At 34.7% G+C, this 20,596-nt stretch overlaps 2 protein-coding genes across 3 annotated transcripts; both read right to left on the bottom strand.

Annotated features, from left to right (window-relative positions):
- Window positions 1–1,369: 1,369 nt before the first annotated feature.
- LOC107715728 (afadin- and alpha-actinin-binding protein-like) lies at window positions 1,370–7,048 on the bottom strand. Of its 2 annotated transcripts, none has more exons than XM_016521908.1 (12): window positions 6,936–7,048; window positions 5,537–5,683; window positions 5,202–5,405; window positions 5,002–5,112; window positions 4,776–4,911; window positions 3,798–3,873; window positions 3,495–3,675; window positions 3,231–3,378; window positions 2,958–3,088; window positions 2,593–2,766; window positions 2,400–2,511; window positions 1,370–2,327 (listed from the first exon to the last, which is right to left on the bottom strand). In XM_016521908.1, the coding sequence occupies exons 2-12, from the start codon at window positions 5,657–5,659 to the stop codon at window positions 2,266–2,268; spliced, it is 1,458 nt and encodes a 485-aa protein (XP_016377394.1). In that variant the 5' UTR covers window positions 5,660–5,683; window positions 6,936–7,048; the 3' UTR covers window positions 1,370–2,265. The 2 variants fall into 2 exon arrangements, with proteins under 2 accessions (XP_016377394.1, XP_016377395.1); XM_016521909.1 differs by having other exon boundaries at window positions 3,231–3,366.
- Window positions 7,049–7,310: 262 nt separating this feature from the next.
- LOC107715696 (atrial natriuretic peptide receptor 2-like) lies at window positions 7,311–20,295 on the bottom strand. Its single transcript, XM_016521871.1, has 22 exons — window positions 20,195–20,295; window positions 18,803–18,899; window positions 18,167–18,299; window positions 17,857–17,980; window positions 16,160–16,264; window positions 15,890–15,992; window positions 15,493–15,638; window positions 14,584–14,656; window positions 14,210–14,354; window positions 13,619–13,705; window positions 13,314–13,457; window positions 12,971–13,092; window positions 12,723–12,867; window positions 11,898–11,946; window positions 11,696–11,806; window positions 11,388–11,511; window positions 10,818–10,905; window positions 10,298–10,437; window positions 10,053–10,205; window positions 9,825–9,923; window positions 9,439–9,530; window positions 7,311–7,792 (listed from the first exon to the last, which is right to left on the bottom strand). Exons 1-22 carry the CDS (start codon window positions 20,231–20,233, stop codon window positions 7,685–7,687), a joined length of 2,427 nt encoding a protein of 808 aa, XP_016377357.1. The 5' UTR covers window positions 20,234–20,295; the 3' UTR covers window positions 7,311–7,684.
- Window positions 20,296–20,596: the final 301 nt, after the last annotated feature.

Here is a 20,596-nt window from a genome sequence, read left to right as displayed (position 1 = left end):
GATTTCTTGCACCTGAACGGTTTAAAAGCTTTTGAATGCTTACTGGCAAAACTAAAAAACAAGCATATGAATGATGAACTTTTGTGACGAGTCAAAAATAAAGCATTAAGCTGAAGGGGGAAATTTTCAAAAAAGTGGGGGGGGGGGACATGTCCCCCCTGTCCAAAACCACCCACCCCCACCCCCCGGGAATTGCGCCACTGAGTACAATGACCTCTTATATGTCAAAAGATCAATGGAATTTTATTTCTCAGTTCATGACCCACGTAATACTCATATGGTAAAAGCCCATCTCATTGCAAAACATGCAGAATTATCTTCAAGCAACGCAATGCCATTAGTTTCAAACCAAAAATTTAGCTGAAATATGTTGTCAGAGAATTTTTTTTTTTACTTCAATAACCCAATTACCTCATAATAAGTTAAGAAATAAGTTATTAAAAGATGACAAAACTCCAAGCAGAACAGCAATAATATGTCAAGAATAATCACTTTCAAAATGTATGACAGCTTTCTTTTCAGATAACTACTATAATAAATCATTGACATTTAGCCTACATATTTTGAGAGCAAGAAATCGTAACCTAGGTTTACCTTAACACTGGAAGTCATGTTCCTGGGAGTTGTGATTTGAATGGACAGCTAAGAATCCGAAATTCTCCTTCGCGCCATTATCAATACATTAGTCGCTGTGTGAGGAAGTTGACGTCATGCGCGTTAATGCGTGTGTGCGTCAACCAAAGGAAAGGTACGACATCCCATCAAAAATAAAATGTAAACACTGTTTAACTAAAAGTAAGTTTAAAGGCCAGCTGACAAGTTACATTTAAATACCTCAAAACGTACTGAATAAAATGTATTGAATTTAAACTTTTTGCGTTGCATTTAGAATCCAGCAGTAGGTGGTTTTACCCTTATTTTCAAAGTATGAAACTGTCATTATTTCACGCCTTTACAAGAATTACTTTATTTGAATAAATATTGAATAAAGCGTTTTGAAAGACTATGTCTACACCATTTTATTTAAATGGAGCTTATTCCTTGGTATGTTTTATATCTACGTTATGTGATATAGCACTTTATCCACATGCAACAATATATCAAATCTTTGTGGTTTTGCAGCTGATTTAAACAACAATGTTGGTACACCGATTACCTACAAAAAAATCTAAAATAAAATAAGTAAAATGTAGTTTCAAAGGCAAATGCACAATAAATACAATGAACAAAGTATTTGACCTAGATTTGTCAAATGCATTATTCTTTACAACTTAGATTGAAGTAACTATACTTTATACTCAACAACAAAAAATAAGTTACAAAAAAAATTTAATAAAAAAAGTGTAACACTGTTGAAAGTGATGCCGTTTTAACCAGATATGTATAGGTTACATATGCTATATGTAAGCCGTCTGCCATATTGGAATAGTCAAAGCCAGTCTGTGAATACTCGAGAGCAAGTTCCCTGTCTGCAACTGTAGTTATAGGCTACGCATGCATGAATATATTATCTTCAGTAGACTTAAGCAGATGCCTTTTCTAAACTAACACAATATACAACAAGACGAAACTGTTAGCTAACAAGGCATTTAAAAGGTCCTTTAGTTTAAAAACATGTACATATTAAAAACACAAACCAACACATTCTTACCTGTAAAAGTTTTTTCAGAAACTAAAATTTAGGCGGTTTTTACAACCAGATGCTGCACAATGTTGTTGCATCATGAAACTCATTGATTTTTAGTGTGAGTGACGACATATAGACCGTTCCAAGATGGCGGACGTGTCGACGTGTCTGGAGCGGTCGAATGTGGCATCTACCTATACATATCTATGGTTTTAACTACCTAGAAGTAAACCATAAAAAGCTGTAACTAATACAACAACAACATATGAAAACTAGAAACACTTTAGTTCATTTCTACTAGCAAAAAGCAATCCGAATAAATATCTATATGGAATTTCGAAATTAAAATGCTTTCAAAAAGTCATTATGGACGTATTTAAAACATTGCTTATTTTTCAAAACGTAAAAATTCAGAGGCTTGTTAGATTCAGCAACCTTTAGTCTCTTACAATCGTACCTCTTACAATTGGCACATGATTCTGTTTAAAATTAATGTCCATATGTTGACAGTTCTTCATAAAGATACTCGCAGACTTCATTCACATTCAAACTCATTTATATTGGTTCCAGCCGTCTCTCTTCTGGTGTTGGAAGAAAATGTAGGTTCATCTGCAAGCAGTTCCATTGGTGTGGATAGACTACAGATGAGATTTGCTGACTTTACCAGAAATCGAAATGAGTTTCTCTTCATGACCAGAGTCTGCAAAATCAGAAAACAAATCTCAAGTTTTATTTTAAAGAGAAATTAAACTAGTAAAAAGAATGAACTTACGCTTTGAAAATTCATCAGTCCTGCGACTTTGTGGTTTCATTTGGTCTGCAAATGTTGTGTTCAGAAACTGATGTTTGAGCCACACTGCACGATCGTCCTCAAAACACTTTCTCTGAAACGAGGAAAATGCGATTAAAATCAAGATGAATTAAGAACTGAATTCAGAAATCCGTAGAAACCAATAAGCCAGAACCTCGTGGCCCAATCTGACGGCAGCCTCTGTAAAATTTCTCCTTTCGATTTCAAAGTTTTTCCTCTGTTCTTCAAACACTCTCCACTCTTCTTTCAAGCGTTCCTTCTCTTCCAGCATGTAGGAGTCATTCAGAATGGCTGCGGTCTCCTCATCACAGGATGTGTTGAGCTGTTGCTGTAAAAATAAAGCAACGTTCATACTCTCTTGGAAATATCTGAAAGGTTCTTTGGGGAACTCAAAATGGTTCTTCTATGGCATCGCTGCGAAAACTCAATTTTGGAACCTTTATTTTTAAGAGTGTAGGAACGCAGCTCTACTTGTGATTTTAAGCATCAATGACTGAATGAAATTGTACCTCTACTTACTTGCAGAAGTTGTTGTTGAGTCTGAATAAACTCTTTGCACTGCTGGATTTCCAGCTTGAGCCTCTCTGTCTCATCTTCATAGAGTTGTTTGGAGATCATCTCTTCACTGTCTCCATCTTGCACCATGGATGCTTCAACAAAAAAAATATCTGTATATTTATTTTATAATAGGTTGTGTGTTTAAGTCTAATGTGTAACATTCTGTGCATTAGGTGATAAGGCTGCTCAAGAATGAAGAAGAAGCCCTAAAGGTCTGTGAGCGGTATGCTCTACCTTGGCTGTCCAGTCTTTCCACGTGGTGTTTGAGTTTCCTCCACTGCTGACGAATGCTGTTGGTGAGTTTCTCCCGAGCATGATCACATGACATCTCATGAGGTCCTTTCAAGGGTTCTTCATCATCTGAATTTGTCTGCAGAGTCAACTGAAATATGACAAATTTTTCTTTTTCTTTTCAAAATACCATTAGCAAACACAAACAGTTATGAGCTGTATCATAAAATGTTTAGTGTAAAATGGCTGTTACGGACATGGTCTAACCTGATCCATGTTATTGCTTTGTTTCTCTTCCTTTTGGCACGTCTTCTTTGAATTTAAAACCCCAACCATCTCGCGTTTCATTTGTTGAAGCACCTTCTTTAGCTCTATGTTTTCCACCATTAGCTCCCTCTGACGGTTATCAAATTCATTGAGTAGAGTTTTGTACATCTCTCCCTCGTGTCTGAAAAAAAATCAAAACAAAACAAAAAGAATGTCTAAAGTTTTCATATGATATTATAGAGAAGGGGAACTATAAAATAACTATTAAAATGGCAACAAATAACCCAAATGATTGTCTTTTACCTGGATTCAGTTTTTCCAGTTTTCCAAAGACATCTCCTCCCATCTGACCTTCCAACATAATTCAAAACTTCCATTCCTGACAGAAAGTAGAAATTATTTTCAAAAGATCTAAAATGTCATGAAGGTCACTAAAACCACTGTTTCTTTAAACAATTAATAAATTAAATTCTAAAACAATTTGAACTTCACTGGTTTGCAGTGTATATCATCATAAACATATTTTTACAACATATTTTTTATGTAACTAAAAGTGTTATTTGTAATTTTATCACAACAAAATTAATTTAATATTAATTTAAAATAAATTTTTGGGGGCAGTCACGACTGAGGTGAGACCCTTGAGTAAGGTACCGAACCCCCAACTGCTCCCCGGGCACCGCAGAAAGAATGACTGCCCACTGCTCCGGGTGTGTGTTCACCGTGTGTGCGTGTGTGTGTGTGTGTGTGTGTGTGTGTTCGTGTTCACTACTCACTGCTGTGTGTGTACACTTGGTTGGGTGAAATGCAAATTCCAAGTATGGGACACCATACTTGGCTACATGTCACATAACTTTAGCATATATATGTGTATATATATACATATATACAGAACATATATACTGAATATATATATATAAATTCAGAATAATAATATTTTTATTATTAATCTGACTAAAGAGACAGAGAAGATTTCTACTTTGTTACAAAACAAATGCTATTCCTCTAAACTTTATAATTATCAAAAGATCCTGAAAACATATTATTATTAGAATGACTTCTGAAGGATCATGTGACTCTGAAGACTGGAGTAATGATGCTTTGCATCACAGGAATATATTACATTTTAAAATATATTCAAAAAGACATCAGATACTTTAAATTGTAATAATATTTCACAATATTACTGGTTTACTGTATAAGAAGTCTTAAAGATGCCAATAACACAGTATATTCAGTATGTTATACTATTAAGAAATATGCTTAAGTAATAAACATTACCTTGTTTATTTTCCTTTTTGGCAATGAGTAGTTGATTGAGGCGCTCCTTTACTCTGTTGTGCTCCCTTTCTCTTCTCTTAATGTCATGGTTGTATTGTGTGGCACGACTTGCAATGATACCCTGCAGCCTTTGTACCTATTAAAGTAAAAAGCATATTTGATAAAATAACATATTTTAAAAAAAAACTGTACATGACATCACAGCTTTCTCGTTCATTTTTCATACGTCTTCTTTTGCATCTTTTAGGCAGTTTTGCAAAGTCTTTAAACTTGTTTCCAGCTGACGTTCTCGCTCGTGCAAGCGCATGTTTTCCTTCTTCGAAAGTTCAAGCTGGTCCTACAAAACAGTGAAAATTCAGAGTTTTTCTTGTTTTGTTTACTGAAGAAAAAAAAAAGCCATAAAAAAGTGTGATAAAAAAGCCAAACCTTTAGCCTGGAGTTGGTGAGATGTTGGTAGTGGAGGTCACTGCTGGACTTGAGCTGCTCCACCTCCAGCTCCTCCATCATTCCAACAGCTCGACGGTGTAGCTGAAGCAAGTCATATATGTTGTTTAGGGCAACCGCAGCATCCAGATCACGGATGTTGTCTGAGTTTCGGTAAATTGGTGGAAAGCACAGGGAAGACAACTCCTGTAAATGTAAAGAGTGGCAAGTCTATTAACAATGCTAGATTCAGATATGCTCTTGTTTAGATTCTTCTACTAGATTAATCCTCTTCAAACTCACAAGACAAGTTGCAAAACAAATATAAGAGCACCTACCTGATTGATGTATAGAATGCACTCAGAGATATTCTCTTCCGTGCAGAAGTTGCTTGAGACATTGAAAGAGCTTAAAGGCAGAGGAGGCATGACAGATGCCAAGTATAGTCTTGAAGGAGACATTCTAGTCAATAAAGCCTATATGTTCTAGAAAGGAGCAAAAAAACATAGACATAAATAGTTAGCTGTATAAAATAATGCATAATCATAAAATGCATTATTAATTGTAAAGATTTGTCTTAAGTACATGCGGTACCGGTTCTGAGAGAATGCGAATACTGCTCTAAATGAGGTTAGGAGGTGAACCTGTCCTTAAAATAACTTTCCACAGTATTTTGAGTCGCCTAATATTTCCCTTTTCCCACAAGACTTTGGTTATCTGGAGCACCAACTAAAATCTCTGTTACTTTCCTCACCTATGTGCTGAGAACCTAAATGATATGCCAAATGCAACTGATTTAAAAGGAATATTTTGCCCAGAAATTATTTACTCACCCTCATCATTCCAAACCTGCTGTTACCACATTTGTCAAGCTCCAAAAAGGAAAAAAAAAACCTAAACGAGAACCCTAAAAATGTAGTCTATTTGACTTGTGCACAACATTCAAAGTCTGAATTATGATTCAGATTTCTGTAAAGAACAGACCTAAATTTAGGATTTAAAATTTAAGAATGTAAAATGGTCCCCTCCACCAAAGTTCTTCAGTAAAATACAGTATGGTGCCGAAAGTCAGGTTTGAGTTCATAACATTTTGGTCACAAAGCATGTGAGAACCAATGATGGTGACATCTAAGGTGACATAATGTGTTAAAAAGCAGCATATTATGGCTGTTCCTCACACAAAATTATCATATATATCAGTGCAAAAGCCATATCTCTTTGGTTAAAAATCACTACAGTCTTAAAAATACAGTTTCAAGAAGCTTTTTTTTTTCTGTGATGCCATAGAAGAACCAATTTGGTTCCCCAAAGAACCTTTCAGTGAACAGTTCTTAAAAGAATTGTTCTTAGTGTGAAACACATTTTAAAAATCTAAAGAATCTTTTTCCACTATAAAGACCTTTTGTGGAATGGAAAGGTTCCATAGATGTTCAAGGTTCTTCATGGAACCATCAATGCCAATAATATGTATATATATATATATATGTATATGTATATATATATATATATTGGTTATTCCACCGAACGACAATACAAAAATCCATGAGAAGCTAAATATTACTGGATAGTACAAACCTAGAACACACCATGATCAGATCTAAAGTAGGTTAAGGTGAATAGAAGGATTTCTGCATTAGGGCGCCGAATTCACACAAAAGTACATGATGATAATGCGCCACAAAAGCTATTTTTACATCTTTAATATTTAGGAATTACATACATCAGCGGTTCACTTACTGCGTATCTTTTGGCATTCAAGCGCACTCGTGAGGTTTGTCAGCTTCATTTCCCGACATTCGGCACGGCTTGACACATATTTTCCAGATAAGTTATTATGCGTAATAAAGCTGTGGCACTTCGCTACATTGATGCAGGCGCCTTCTGGACAGCTCAACCTTGAACGAAAACACTCACAAGCAAATGCGTTGCCATGCAACAAAAATGAGGGCGTGTCATTGGCTGTAACTCATGCGCGCCCCCGCAGAAAATCCACCAGTAGGCGTCATAGCAGTCAATGCAGGTGCTAAAAACTCAAATGTGCTAGTTACTCTTATAAAGTAATGTAGTTTATTGTGATATATATAGTGATAGTATTAGTAACATGGTGCTAAAATATAGTTTATCACTGCAAAGCTAATAGTTATTTTAGAACATCTACATCAGACAAATCGGTTTGCACATTTTATTCCAGCATATCTACTTTAAATGACAAATTATGCACACATTTGCCCTTCAAATGACAAAGACCATTTTTAAATCGTCCAGACACAACATATACAACATTGTTTTCTTTGTCTAATGCACAAAACAATGACAGCAGCAATATTTCAGCATAGCAGCAATCAAATGTAATACTTAGCACATACTTATACACCAACAGTAAGTATACGCTTAAATAAAGTCAGTTAGCATGTCTGCTAAACATGTCAATTTATTTGTTAAGGTCTCTGTCGTGACTGTGCTTATATATGACTGCAGCACATAATTTAACTGCTAACAGGAACAGGAAGACCCAGAGGTTCGTCTTCCTGGAACAAAGGGTCTGCGGGGCTTCTTTTTGCCTCCAGCCACCAAGTTGTCATTTCGCCTTTCCCCTGTTTAACAGAGTCACAATTAGTGAATCTCCTCCAGTGCATGTTAAACACAAAACTCTGAAGGACAGCATCATACAAAAAGAAAGAAAGAGGGGGGAGAGATAGCGACAGAGCAGAGGTGTGTATTCACTTGTGCATAATGAACAGACATCACTTAAGTGACAACACAAAAGCCAGCTGAGGCCGAGCCCTAATTGAGATAAATCACAGCTGCGCTAAGGTCTGGAGTTCAGCCTCAGGGGGCCATACCATCATCTCAGGAATAAAAAGATCAATAGCAGATTGATTTGGTACAAGGGTCTATAATATTCCAGATCAGTGTATGAATAAAAAGATTTTAAAAAACTATTATAAATAATAGCCTATAAAATATTATGATAATAAAAACATTATGAATACTAAAATAAATAAATAAATATATCATGAAGCACTTATTGTACTCATTAATAACAATTACATATTTTCAAGAGTTAATACAATTTGAATTTTTTTTCAAAATTTATCAGCACATTAATCATCTTTTTATACTTATATATAATTGTATTTCAATGCTTTAGAGTTTCTAAAGCATTGAAGCAGCTAAGTTTCTCTGGGCAACGCAAGAGATTTGCGAGAGAACTGGAAAATGAAAAGGTTTGCATGCGAATGCAGTGTTTCTTGGTTGAACGCAATACTTTGTGAGTATTGCTCAAAAGCATTCTAAAGCATTGAATTATAAGTGCTTTAATTATCTTTTATATATATATATATATATATATATATATATCATAATTAAAGCACTTATAATTCAATGCTTTAGAATGCTTTTGAGCAATACTCACAAAGTATTGCGTTCAACCAAGAAACACTGCATTCGCATGCAAACCTTTTCATTTTCCAGTTCTCTCGCAAATCTCTTGCGTTGCCCAGAGAAACTTAGCAATCTCTTGTGAAACATTTGTATTATTTTGAAAAAGTATTGCGTTTCCTCAAGAAACGTTGCTTTTTCTTGCAAAATTTTTGCATTGCCACAATAAACTTTGTATTCACTCGGAAAACTTTTGCATATCGCATTGCTCAGAGAAATTTAGCAATCTCTTGTGAAACTTCTGTGTTATGTTTAAAAAGTGTTGCGCTTCCTCAAGAAACATTGAATTTGCTCGCAAAACTTTTGCATTAACCAGAAAATTTGCGTTAGCCGCCTGAGAGACTTTTCAAAGATGGCCGCTGAGTAAAATGACTTGCCTTAAAAGGACCTTCAGCCATTTCCAGGTTGTTTCACCCACAAGACCATTTTGTTTCCCCTACGTGAAACTACGTGTTTGCTCGCAAAAGCAGTGAAATATATAGCTTTTCCTTCCACCTCATATTATTTCCAACACAAAAGTTTTGCGAGCAAACACAAAGTTTCTTGAGGGAACAATATTTTTGCAAGAGAATGCAAAAGCATTCAAATATATTTTCCTACCATTTCATTTTTTTTTCATTATCACTCTTTAGGGGCTTTGTGGTACGCTGAGCAGTTTGCAAGTATTGAGAAGTTATCCATGGCAACCATGGTGAGTGACCGAAACTCTAAATTTATGATACACATAATAAAAGCTCTGTGGGTGGCTTCTTTGCATACAAGGTCAATTGCTGTATAAGCAATGAATTGACCATCCTACCTTCACATAGAGAGACCCACGACACATCAGCACATATCCACCAAGTGTGTGTAGAAGATCTGCTGTGGAACCACTGCACTGGATCTTTAAAGCTGTACATCATAAAACAACGATAAGACATATAAAGGCATATGTGAGAGAAATGGCAAGCCTGAAAATTATTTAATAATGATCCATGACAACCCATGAGGTTTTTGGTTAGCTTTATCTTCTTTTGATCTCCACAGAAGTTGAAGAAAGGGAACTATTTGGATCCATCGTTCGATTTTAGCACATTTTAACCAACAAAACATTGCAAATATTTACAAGATTCCATTCCCCCGGAAATGTCAGACAGGATCAGTTACTAATTGACGCTGTGTAAACAGCTGCGTTTGCCCAAATACCTTCACTGGTGGACTCCATACGGGACGCTGTGTTTACAGTGTCGCCAAACAAGCAGTATCGTGGCATTTTGGTGCCAACCACCCCAGCTACAACAGGGCCTAAAAAAAAGCAAACACAAAATACATCTAATTCAAAGGATGTAGTTTAGAATAATTGTTAAAAATGGTATTTAGCTAGCTTGACGCTAAGTTCAGAAAAGACAGGTGATTGATGGGAGCCATGCTGACCTGAGTGGATGCCAGCCCTTATCTTCAGCTGTGTGGTGGGCTTGTGTGGGATTTTAAACGCGTGACAGATGCTGATCAAGTCCAGCGCCATGCTGGCTATTTCCCCAGCGTGATTGATCCCGTTCTCTTTCGGTACTCCTGAGACCACCATATCTGAGGAGGGAGAGGGCTTTCATTGATTTATGTGTCATTTGATGCAAAAGTGTGGCGAACAAAGGAAGCAGGATCTCTCTAACCGCACTCACAAGCATCTCCTATAGTTTCCACTTTGTACACATCGTAGTTGTCGATGATGTCATCAAATGTGGTGTAAAGCTTGTTGAGGAAATCCACAACCTGGTGAGGGGTGCTGGAGCAAGAGAGTTGGGTGAAGCCCACTATGTCACTGGCCAATGGAAACACAAAAGAATTCATTAATATACGATATAATCATTTATGATACACTACGGTGTTCAGACATTCTTTTTTTTTAAGAATGTGATACTTTTCTTCAGCGTAATGCATTTAAATGATCAAATGTGACAGTAAAGACATTGCAAAAAATTGTTACAATAATGTTATAATGTTCAAAAACAGTTATTTTAAGTTTGTAATATTTCAGATTACTGTTTTCACTGTAAATACAGCCTTGGTGAGCATAAAAGACATTACAAAAAAACTTACTGTACTTAATAACCTATTATATTTTATTATATAATGTAACCATGTCACTTGCCTTTAAAAGCAAATATTTGTTTCAAATACATCATTCATTTTCATGCTTGCCTGAAATATACAGTGGCGTTGGAGTAACTTTGGGCTTCTGCTGTGCGTCCCTGACGAAGATCATCAGCCACTGGTTTCGGTAACATGCCTGACACGAAGAGAAATAATATATTAATTAAAAATATATTAATAATACCAGACTTTAGTCTTTGCAACTTCAGGGATCTTATCTATGCACAATCAGCTTGTAACACTCCAAAGAGAAAGGAAAACTTGAAATCGCATCATATGACCTCTTTAAAAAAAAAAAATAAATAAAAGAAAGGCATTAAAAATCTCAAGCTGGAAACTTGAGAATGCCCTTACTTTAAATGTCCACTAGGTGGAACCATTTGGACAACTGTTTGTGTTTTTGTTCATTGAAGTGTGTTTTTAATAATGATTATGAATAATTAACTTTCATAGGTATATATATATATATATAATTATTACTAATTTCTTTTAGTAAGAAAGGAATATCATATTCAATACCTTAAAATATAATATTCAATATAAAGTACTTTTTAAACTGTATTTATTAATTGTATTAATTTTTATACTATTTTTAACTGTAAAAGAAAGACGAGATACATACCAGGTTCATCATCATATCCACAGGGCTGACCTTGTGTGGGTTCATTTTATCGAGAATCTTTTTCACCTGCTCAAACGTCGGCCTCGTGGTCACATTGTGGTTCCAGCATCTCTTTATCAGCTGCGTGAAATTTGACTATGAACACTGAGTGCTTTTCATTTATCCACAGTTATCTTCTTTTAATCAGGCATAGTAAACATTCGCATCAGCGGCAATTCATTGAAGTAATTGATCTTCAATGAAACGTTCTGCAAAAGGAAATGTGCTCCAGTAAATAGCATGCATCAGTTACATCCATACAAACCTCACAGTAATCATCAGGATCTGGGCAATCACTGTCTGGTCTCCCAGCCTTCAGTTTGGGAAGTGATGGGCGCCACATGACATCAAGCTTCACTGAATCTGCCTGTTCCTGCTCATGAAACAATAATTGCATTTCTTATCATCACCTATCAAGCAAAAACGGTCTAAACGTCCTCAAACCTTCCTGATCCTTGTATACTTACTGAAACGAGGTCACTGCGAGTGGCAATTTCCACCAAGATAATAGAGTAGCTTGAGAAAAGGTAGAAAAGACCAATGTTTATTTCACACTTCTTTGAGACTGAGTTTTATTTGAGAACAAATTACTGCTCTGGGAAATATATATATAAAATATACAAAACATTTACATGTATCTGAAGATAAGAACAGGGTCATTCCTGTCACATTATGTCTGCACAATTTCTAGTCTTATTAATAGCTGAATAACTTTTTTATTTATTTGTAATTCTTATATATATATATATATACACACTGTATAATTTTCCTTTATTTATTTATTTATTAAAGTTTGGAATAAATAAGGTTTTTGTAATGATTTTAAAGAATTTTTAACTCTGTTAATGGCTTCTGAAAAGTAATGGCTTCTGAAAATTTTGCCATCACAGGAATAAATTAAATTTTAAAATATATTCAAAAATAAATGTTATTTTAAATTGTAATAATATTCCACAATATTACTGTTTTCACTATTTTTGATCAAATAAATGTGCCTTGGTGATCACAAGAGCATCTTTCAAAAAAACAAAAAAACTTAATTATTCCAAAATTTTGGCAGGCAGTGTATTTCTTTGTTTGTTTCATTTTAATTAATTGAACAGAAAAGTGAATATGTGAATTTTAAATATTTTCATTTATTAACTTGTTAACATTTTAGCATATTTATTGAGAAATATTAAAGATTTTTAAATTCACTTTAGAATATTTCAAATATGAATTTATCTGCTAAAACAAAAATATCAATTTAAACAGATGGTTAAAAATACATAAGGTTCAAGCATTTCTTCAACCTGTACACATCAGCTGCAGTTGTGAAACTAGTGCTGATTCTCAGCAGAACTTCAGGTGCGCAGTAAATGAGATAGATGTTTTGATATTGGAAATTGGTGCTCATGTCCTCGAAGTCCTCCTTTCTGTAGGCCATTAGTCCATAATCTGTATCATTAAATATTATATGTCTTATTTCATATTTCTTATTTTTCTCATATGTTTTAATATATATAAGAAGTGCGGCTCTAGAAAATCTAAAATGATGTACCTGATATCTTGCAGACCCACCGGTCGTCAATCACACAGTTGCGTGAATGAAGACGACCGTGGAACATTTTGTGCTGATGCAGGTAAGCCATTCCTCGGGCAATATCAGTAGCAAAGGACAATCTGTAGATGTTAAGTGTTCAATTCATTTATGAAGTTCCATCATTAAAGGTGTGGGAAAAAAAGCAGCGCTGTTTTATCATACTAGATACATTTAAAAGTTCTGTTATTATGCTACTCTGTGCGGTCGTCACATGTTTTTGGATATTTGAATAAAAAAATCGTACATATTGTGCCTTTAAGTTTTTAAAGAGCTTTCCAACAATGCCACAGGACAGATTTACCGAAAACCCCAATTGATGGGGATGTCCTTGTTCAACAGCACGTCCGCCAGGCTTCCCTTTGGACAGTATTCAGTGATAATGCTCACGAAAGGAACTTCAATGCAGCCTCCAATGAACTTGGAGAGGTTTGGGTGATCAAGCTCCCTGGTAAAAAGAAACAGTCACAGACTTAATTCCTTCGCCAAATATTTGCCTTGAATTACCTACTTAAGTCACAAAATCCTGGACAAGTCACTTGTCCCAGTAAAAGTACATCTGATTTCAGTGTAGTTTCATTTGCAAGAATTGTGGGTACAGTTACTCACCTAACCTCTTTGACTTCTTTTCTGATTGTTTTGGTGAGGGTAAAGTGTTTCTTCTGGATGTGTTTTACAGCTACAGTCCTTCCATCACTGTAAAAACAAAACTTAAGTTAAGATATAAGACAACACAATACAACAAATCAAGACAAGACAAGAAACAAAACGCCAAAAAAAACAAAGACAAGACAAAAACAAGACAAGAAAGAAAAACAAAAACGACAAAAAAACAAAGACAAGACAAAAACAAGACAAGAAAAACAAAGACAAAAACAAGACAAGAAAAGACAAACAAAAAAGATCAAACAAAAAGACAAGACAAATAAAGCAAGATGAGACAAAAAAGGACAAAACAAAGACAAGACAAATAAAACAAGACAAGACAAAACAAAAAAAGACAAAACAAAGGCAAGACATGAAAACAAAGACAAAAACATGAAAAGAAAAGAAATGACAAACAAAAAATATAAAACAAAGACAAAAACAAACAAACAATACAAACAAAAAAATACAAAACATAAAACAAAACAAGACCATTCGTTTGAGAAAATGCATTAGTAGAGATACCCAAGAGGCATTATCACTGGAAACACTCACTAGATGCCGGCCTGAATGAAGCGTGGTTTGAATTTGGTGTTGACTGCAGTGCAGACCGTCACATCTGTGACTCTACTCACACTGGAGTACCTCTTTACAGTCTGAAGACTTGTGGTGCTACAAAAACCTGTGTAGCACACTTTACCTGTAAGGCCCAAAAAAGGTTTCAGTATAGTTAAAGTGCTAAAATATTTAAAAAGCAAGAAGACCAATTTCATTTTGGTAAAACGTGACACATTTTTGGCACAAAACAGGATGTTCAGTGAGACAAAATATAACTGACTAGGAAACGTCATATAGAAATAATACAAACAATGATGCTGTTAATGATGTTGTTATTTAAAGAGGCAGTGGATGAGACTAAAACCTCTTACCAAACATGATATTATTGTAGTTGATGATCCAGCTCTCATCCCAAAACATTTTCTGTTTTTGGTATTGCAGCCACTGGGGGAGGGTGGAGGGGGAGAGAATAATACATTACTAAACAAAACTACTAAAGTAGCAAAAGTAGCGCAAAAGTTTTCCTGGGGGAACGAACTACTTTTTGTGAGAGAATGCAAAACTTTTAAAAGTAAATGCAAAGGGGAAATGCAAAAGTATTGAGAGCGAACGAAAATTTTCTCTAGTGAACTTTAAAGTTTCTGAAGTAAAAGCAAAGTTCCTCAAGGAAATGCAAAACTTGGGGGAATGCAAAACTTGTCAAAGTAAACAAAGTCTTAAGAGCAAATTAAAAATTTATCTTGGGAACTTAAACGTTTTCCAAGTAAAGGCAACGTTTCTCAGGGAAACGCAAATGTTTTGCAATTCAATGCAAAGTTTTTTGAGGAAATGCAAAGGTTTCGCAAGCAAAAACAACATTTCTGGGGGAGCGCAAAAGTTTTGCAAGCAAACAAAGTTTCTTGAAGAACTCAAAAGTTTTGCGAGTGAAAGAAAAGTTTCTCAGGCAGAATGCAAAGATTTTGCAAACAAATGCAGAGATTTTCGGTGAAACAACAGTTTTGCTAGTCAAATCAAAATAATTGACTAATTTCCCCTCAGCTTCTCCTCAGACCATGTCCATTTGTACATTACTTCCCTGTGAAAAAACTTGCTCATACTAGGGTTTCATTGGTGGCTGCTAGGGCATTGCTATGCATGATGCTATTGTGGTTGCTGAGATGTTAGTTGATTGCTTATTTGGTTCAAATCAAAAGTTTCTTGTCCCATTATATCATCTGCACGTTTTATCTGGGTCTCTTAACTGAGCAAATATTTGTCAAGTGTTGAACCGGCATTCTCACCACCAGCGTCAAGATAAAACCACTGCAGAACAAGGCCACAGGAAGCCCAATGGCCACTTTGATGGATGTGGGCATAGGACAAGCTCCACAGTCAGCGGGACACGTCAGACAGCTCTCCTCCAGCTCACAGGTGTCATCGCCACACACTGACGCACATGCACAGATGAAAGTGCAACATAACCTAGACAAACATCCCTAGACAAAGCTTACTTTTGTTCTCATATGACACTAATGATTTCCTGGACCAGTATTAGAATATGTCAACAATTAACCTTGCTTACTCAAACACTTTGTTTTAAAAAGGTGTATTTTGCGTAACATCTATATCCTTGATGTACCAATTGTTTGAGGACATCTTTCTCGTAAATCCCTAAAGTGTTTAACAAGTTATACTTACCCTGAGCGCTGACTACTAACACCTTGGACTCTAGTGCTGCATGCATCTGTCCCACTTTGACATGAGCAATGACCGATGTAACTCCTAAATGGACCAGCACCACCTGGGTAAAAATAATTAAATAAAGAAATATATAAAATATAATTAATAAAATAAAATATAAATCAAATGTAATACTAAAAATAAAATAAAATAAAAAAGATAATATAATTAATAAAATAAATCAAATGTAAAAAATTTAATAAAATAAAAAAATATATAGCTTGTAACCTTTGATGTCCACAGCAGTTGGCTCATCTTGCCAGCTTTGGATACCGTGTGAGTCACAATTTCACCATCGTCTGGAATCCAGGGACCACAAATCCCTCCACCTCTCTGAACAGACAAAATACAATCGTCTGACTGTTAAACGTTTAATGGGTTGTGGAGCAATCAAGGCTAATATTGACTGTCAAACATCATACTCAAATTATAATAACAGCTTACCAAACTACAATTAATGGCACCGGTTTAAGTAGAACCTGAATTAGTGCTCATCAAGGCTGGCCCACTTCCCAGTGATGAGCTTCCGCCCCTTTACTCACTTTCTCTTTCTCTCTCTCTCTCTCTCTCTCTCTCTCTCTCTATCTCTCTCTCTCTCACACACACATAAACACACATACACTTATGTAGCTAAATAAAAAGTGAGGTAGATATGTGGGGGCGTGTTAGAACGAGCCGTTTTAGGGGGGTGGGGCTGACTCTTAACTTTTATAAAGAATATCTTTAGTTTTTTTTTGAGACTTTAGTCTTTGCAACTTTACAGATCTTCTTTATGCACCAAGAGCTTGTAACACTCCAAAGAGAAAGGAAAAATTGAAATCGCATCATATGACCCCTTTAAGAAATTAATTATTTTATTCAGCAAGGATTCATTAAATAGCTCAAAAGTGACAATATTAAACATTTTAAATAGTAAATATTTTTATAATGTAACAAAAATATATATTTTAAATAAATGTTGTTGTTCTATTCATTGAAAAATCCTGAAAAACAAAAGTCACGGTTTCCACAAAAATATTAAGCAGCTCAACTGTTTTCAACATTGACAATAATAAGAAATGTTTCTTGAGCGTCAAATCAGAATATTAGCATGATTTCTGAAGGATCATGTGACTGAAGACTGGAGTAATGATGCTGAAAATTCAGCTTTGCATCACAAGAATAAATTACATTTTAAAATATATTCAACAGAAAACAGATATTTTAAATTGTAATAATATTTTATCATTTTACTGCCTTTACTGTAATTTATCTAATACCTTGGTGAGCACAAGAGACCTCTTTTTTTATTTGGATATTTAATTATTTTTTATTACATTTTTATTTAAGTAATAATTAAAATATTTATATATATATATAATTATATTATTTAATTTAAATTTATTATATTATTTTAAATGTTTCTTCAAGTAATAATGGATTTAATTACATTTTTATTTTTAATGTTTTATTAAATTTTTATTGAAATAATAATGAATTTATTACGTTCAGTATATTACTTGATTTAATTTTAATATATTTTTAGTAATAATGGATTTAATTAAATTCATATTATTTCATTTCATTTAAATCTAATTGTAATTATTACAAGCTACATCTAATCCTATTCCTAAAAGGGAGTTTTTATTATTTTTTTGTAACCATGTTTTGATAAGATGATTAATATTTAGCTGATGTCATTTCAGCAAATTTGTCCCCAAAGCATAAGTAGTTTAGAAACACTCAAACTCGCACACATGCTCATGCAACCACCACAGGGCATTTACAATGATAATGGTCTACACTGTCATATCGCACGCAGTCTCTGATGTCGAGCCAAATTGTACCACATTTAGCCTAGTTTTTATTTCAAATATTTCAGCAGCAATGTGACTAAATCCAAGAGCACTTTCTGTAGGCTTCACACCGACCATAACAGCACTGACCATGAGCGCAAGAGGACAGGAGTGAATGTTGGCGTGGTAAACGCAGCAGTTGTCTTCATTGGCGTTGTTCCAGTTTGCGGGACATTCGTGCTCGAGGCAGAATCTTTTGGCCTCTGAGGCATTACTGTGAGAGAAAGTGAAGCATATATTATAACCGATAGTATGTGAAGCCAACATTTCATTCATTGTGAACATGATATCACATTCAAGAAAAGCTCATGGGCTATGTTGAACATTCAATGAAGTAAAAAGAGTTTTCTACACATAATAAAGCACATTTGAGAAGGCCGGCATTGTGCGTGGTGCTCACCTGAGCTGGAAAATCTTGTTTTTAACGACGTATTCATAAAAGGAGTCAGAGGCAGTGACCGAATAGGTAACGTTGAACTCCTCCCCATCTGTGACCTTTTCTGGTGGACGTTGAACCCAAGCCATTTCTAAGCCTGTGAAAACATACAAGTGGGTGTGAAGCATTTAAGGAAGCCTAAAAGAGAAATCTCCAAGTGATCTACCAAAGCAAATGTGTATCTTCTTAAAGGAAATGTCCCCGTGACGGTACACACTCAGTTTGAATCAACTGTTAAATAAGCGACACTTATTTTGTTGGCCTGCTGATTAGGAAACTTCCTTTAAATTGATGGTTTGTGCATTTAAGGCCTCGTCTCCAGTTCTTAAAGAGAGAGTTCACCAAAAAATGTTGCCATTATTTATTCTCCATCAGATTCAAGAACGAATCATTTAGGTCAGTTTTGTGAACTGAATCAAAGATTCACTGAAAAGAATCAAAAGAACGGTTTGTTCATGAATTGAACCATTTTTTAAATATACATACTGGTTTAGATCGACATGAGTATGATAGAAATGATTTAATTTTAGGGTGAAGTGTCCCTTTAAGGAATTGGCAACAACAATGAAAGCTATTGAATGTTAAAAAAGCAGCTCTTACCGCCACAGCTAATCATGTTGTAATCATTTGGTTCTTTTATGGGCCAGCAGTCATATTCAGTGTTGTCCAGGTCATGCCAACCTTCAGCAGTCAGAATCTGAAAGCATTTCAGTTTCATTCTTATTCGGCATTGGTGTTTTTATCCAAGATAACATATGCTAACTCTAAAGAATGTTTACCAGTCTTACTTCCTGAATCACCTTAATCTGAAATCAAGTAGAATAGTTTTGACCTGTAATATTGCTAAATTTGATCCACAGCAGTTAGTAATAGAGTTGGCATGTTAGCAAATAAAAAAAAAATTAAATAAAAAAAACTTTAAATAATTATTTAATTGCTTTAAACAAGTGCTAATATACATCCTGGGATATTAAATAAAATAAAATAATTATTTAATTGCTTTAAACAAGTGCTAATTTGTATCACGTGCATGCTGGGAAAACTAAACTAAACTAAATTATTTAATTGCTTTAAACAACCATGTTAAAATAAAATAAAACATAAAATAAAATATAAAATAAAATAAATAAAAATGAAACTACATGAAATTTAATTAAATTAAAAAAGCAAATAAATAATTATTTTAACAAGTGTTAATGTGTACTATGTATATGCTTGGATATAAAATAAAATAAATTAAAACTAAATAATTATAATTATTGATAGGATATTACAAAACATAACATAGCAACATAATTATTTAATTGTTTTGAACGTGTAATATGTACCACATTCATGTTGGGAAATTAAAATAAAATAAAATAAAAATGAATTATTTAATTATTTAAAACAAGTTACATGCTGGGAAGTAAATAAATACATTGCTTTAAACACGTACCATGTACTTGAGGGTTAATATATACCATGCTATTTACATGGTACTCCAAGCTACCTCAATGAATTGCGTAGTATTAGAGAATCAGAATGAGATTCTCAGCCAGTTACTGATTACGTGCTTTTAATAGGGTATATGTCGAGAATGAGATTTATTCGCCAAATGTGCACAAACAAACACAGAATTTGTTGTAGATTAAAGGAGCTGTGGAGCATTACCATAGTAAATGTCCCATGTGCAAAAACATATATAATTCTAAATCTCCTACATCCCTCGTTTTAGTTTTTAGTTAATTCACAGGTCTGTCGTTCACTGCCTTATTCTGACCACAAGTGTTTCTGACATAAACACAAAAGCCATGGGTGACACTGTCTGATCCAGTCCATTCCCTGACAGATTTTTGGCAGTGAAGCTGATTCCACCATCACTGTAAAACATTGTATCTTTAACAACAAAACACCATCAGCTTTTTAAACCTGTCAAAGTGATCAAATAAATCCCCTGCATCGTGAGAATATTGATTAACCCCAAATAAAGTCATAAAATCATGCACTTACCACAAGGAAAAGTACAGCACAGGTTTCCCACAGACTCATATTGTCTTGCTTGTAGATTTGGATTCACAGTGCAGACTGACTTGGTAAGAAGGGGTTGCCTCTTGTCCTCTATTTTGTCTTTCTTTCTTTCCTTGTGGCCTCAATAGCCCGGTAATTATTCAATCAGTCGGAGAGCTGCCGCTAATCATAAACACAGTGGCTTTCTGCCCCTTCACTCTCCCAAGGAGATCCAACTCACCTTCAGCCTCCACTTGTAGTCTATGTTGTCAGCACATTTGCAAAACCCAATAAAAAACATCTTATTTGAAATACAGTCTGACACTGCCATATGAGATATTTGATTGTACTCAGTGTGAACATCAGCTGGTGGGAGACAAATTTTATTCTTTACAAACAATAAAC

This window comes from Sinocyclocheilus rhinocerous, unplaced genomic scaffold (genome assembly GCF_001515625.1).
Source record: "Sinocyclocheilus rhinocerous isolate Xijiao unplaced genomic scaffold, SAMN03320098_v1.1 scaffold450, whole genome shotgun sequence".
NCBI lineage: Eukaryota > Metazoa > Chordata > Actinopteri > Cypriniformes > Cyprinidae > Sinocyclocheilus > Sinocyclocheilus rhinocerous.
This window is presented reverse-complemented; position numbering and strand designations above follow the sequence as displayed.

Bases quoted from the DNA above. Each gene is read 5' to 3' on its own strand.
- LOC107715728 (XM_016521908.1), bottom strand. From the start codon at position 5,659: ATGTCTCCTTCAAGACTATACTTGGCATCTGTCATGCCTCCTCTGCCT. The intron at 4,912-5,001 runs GTATGAAAAATG...TTACTTTAATAG, and splicing joins TAAAAGATGCAAAAGAAGAC to GTACAAAGGCTGCAGGGTAT. The intron at 2,767-2,957 runs GTAAGTAGAGGT...TTATTTTTACAG, and splicing joins CTCAACAACAACTTCTGCAA to CAACAGCTCAACACATCCTG.
- LOC107715696 (XM_016521871.1), bottom strand. From the start codon at position 20,233: ATGAGTCTGTGGGAAACCTGTGCTGTACTTTTCCTTGTG. The intron at 17,981-18,166 runs GTGAGCACCACG...TTTCTCTCACAG, and splicing joins AACAAGATTTTCCAGCTCAG to TAATGCCTCAGAGGCCAAAA. The intron at 13,458-13,618 runs GTGAGTAACTGT...TCTTTTTACCAG, and splicing joins AAAGAAGTCAAAGAGGTTAG to GGAGCTTGATCACCCAAACC.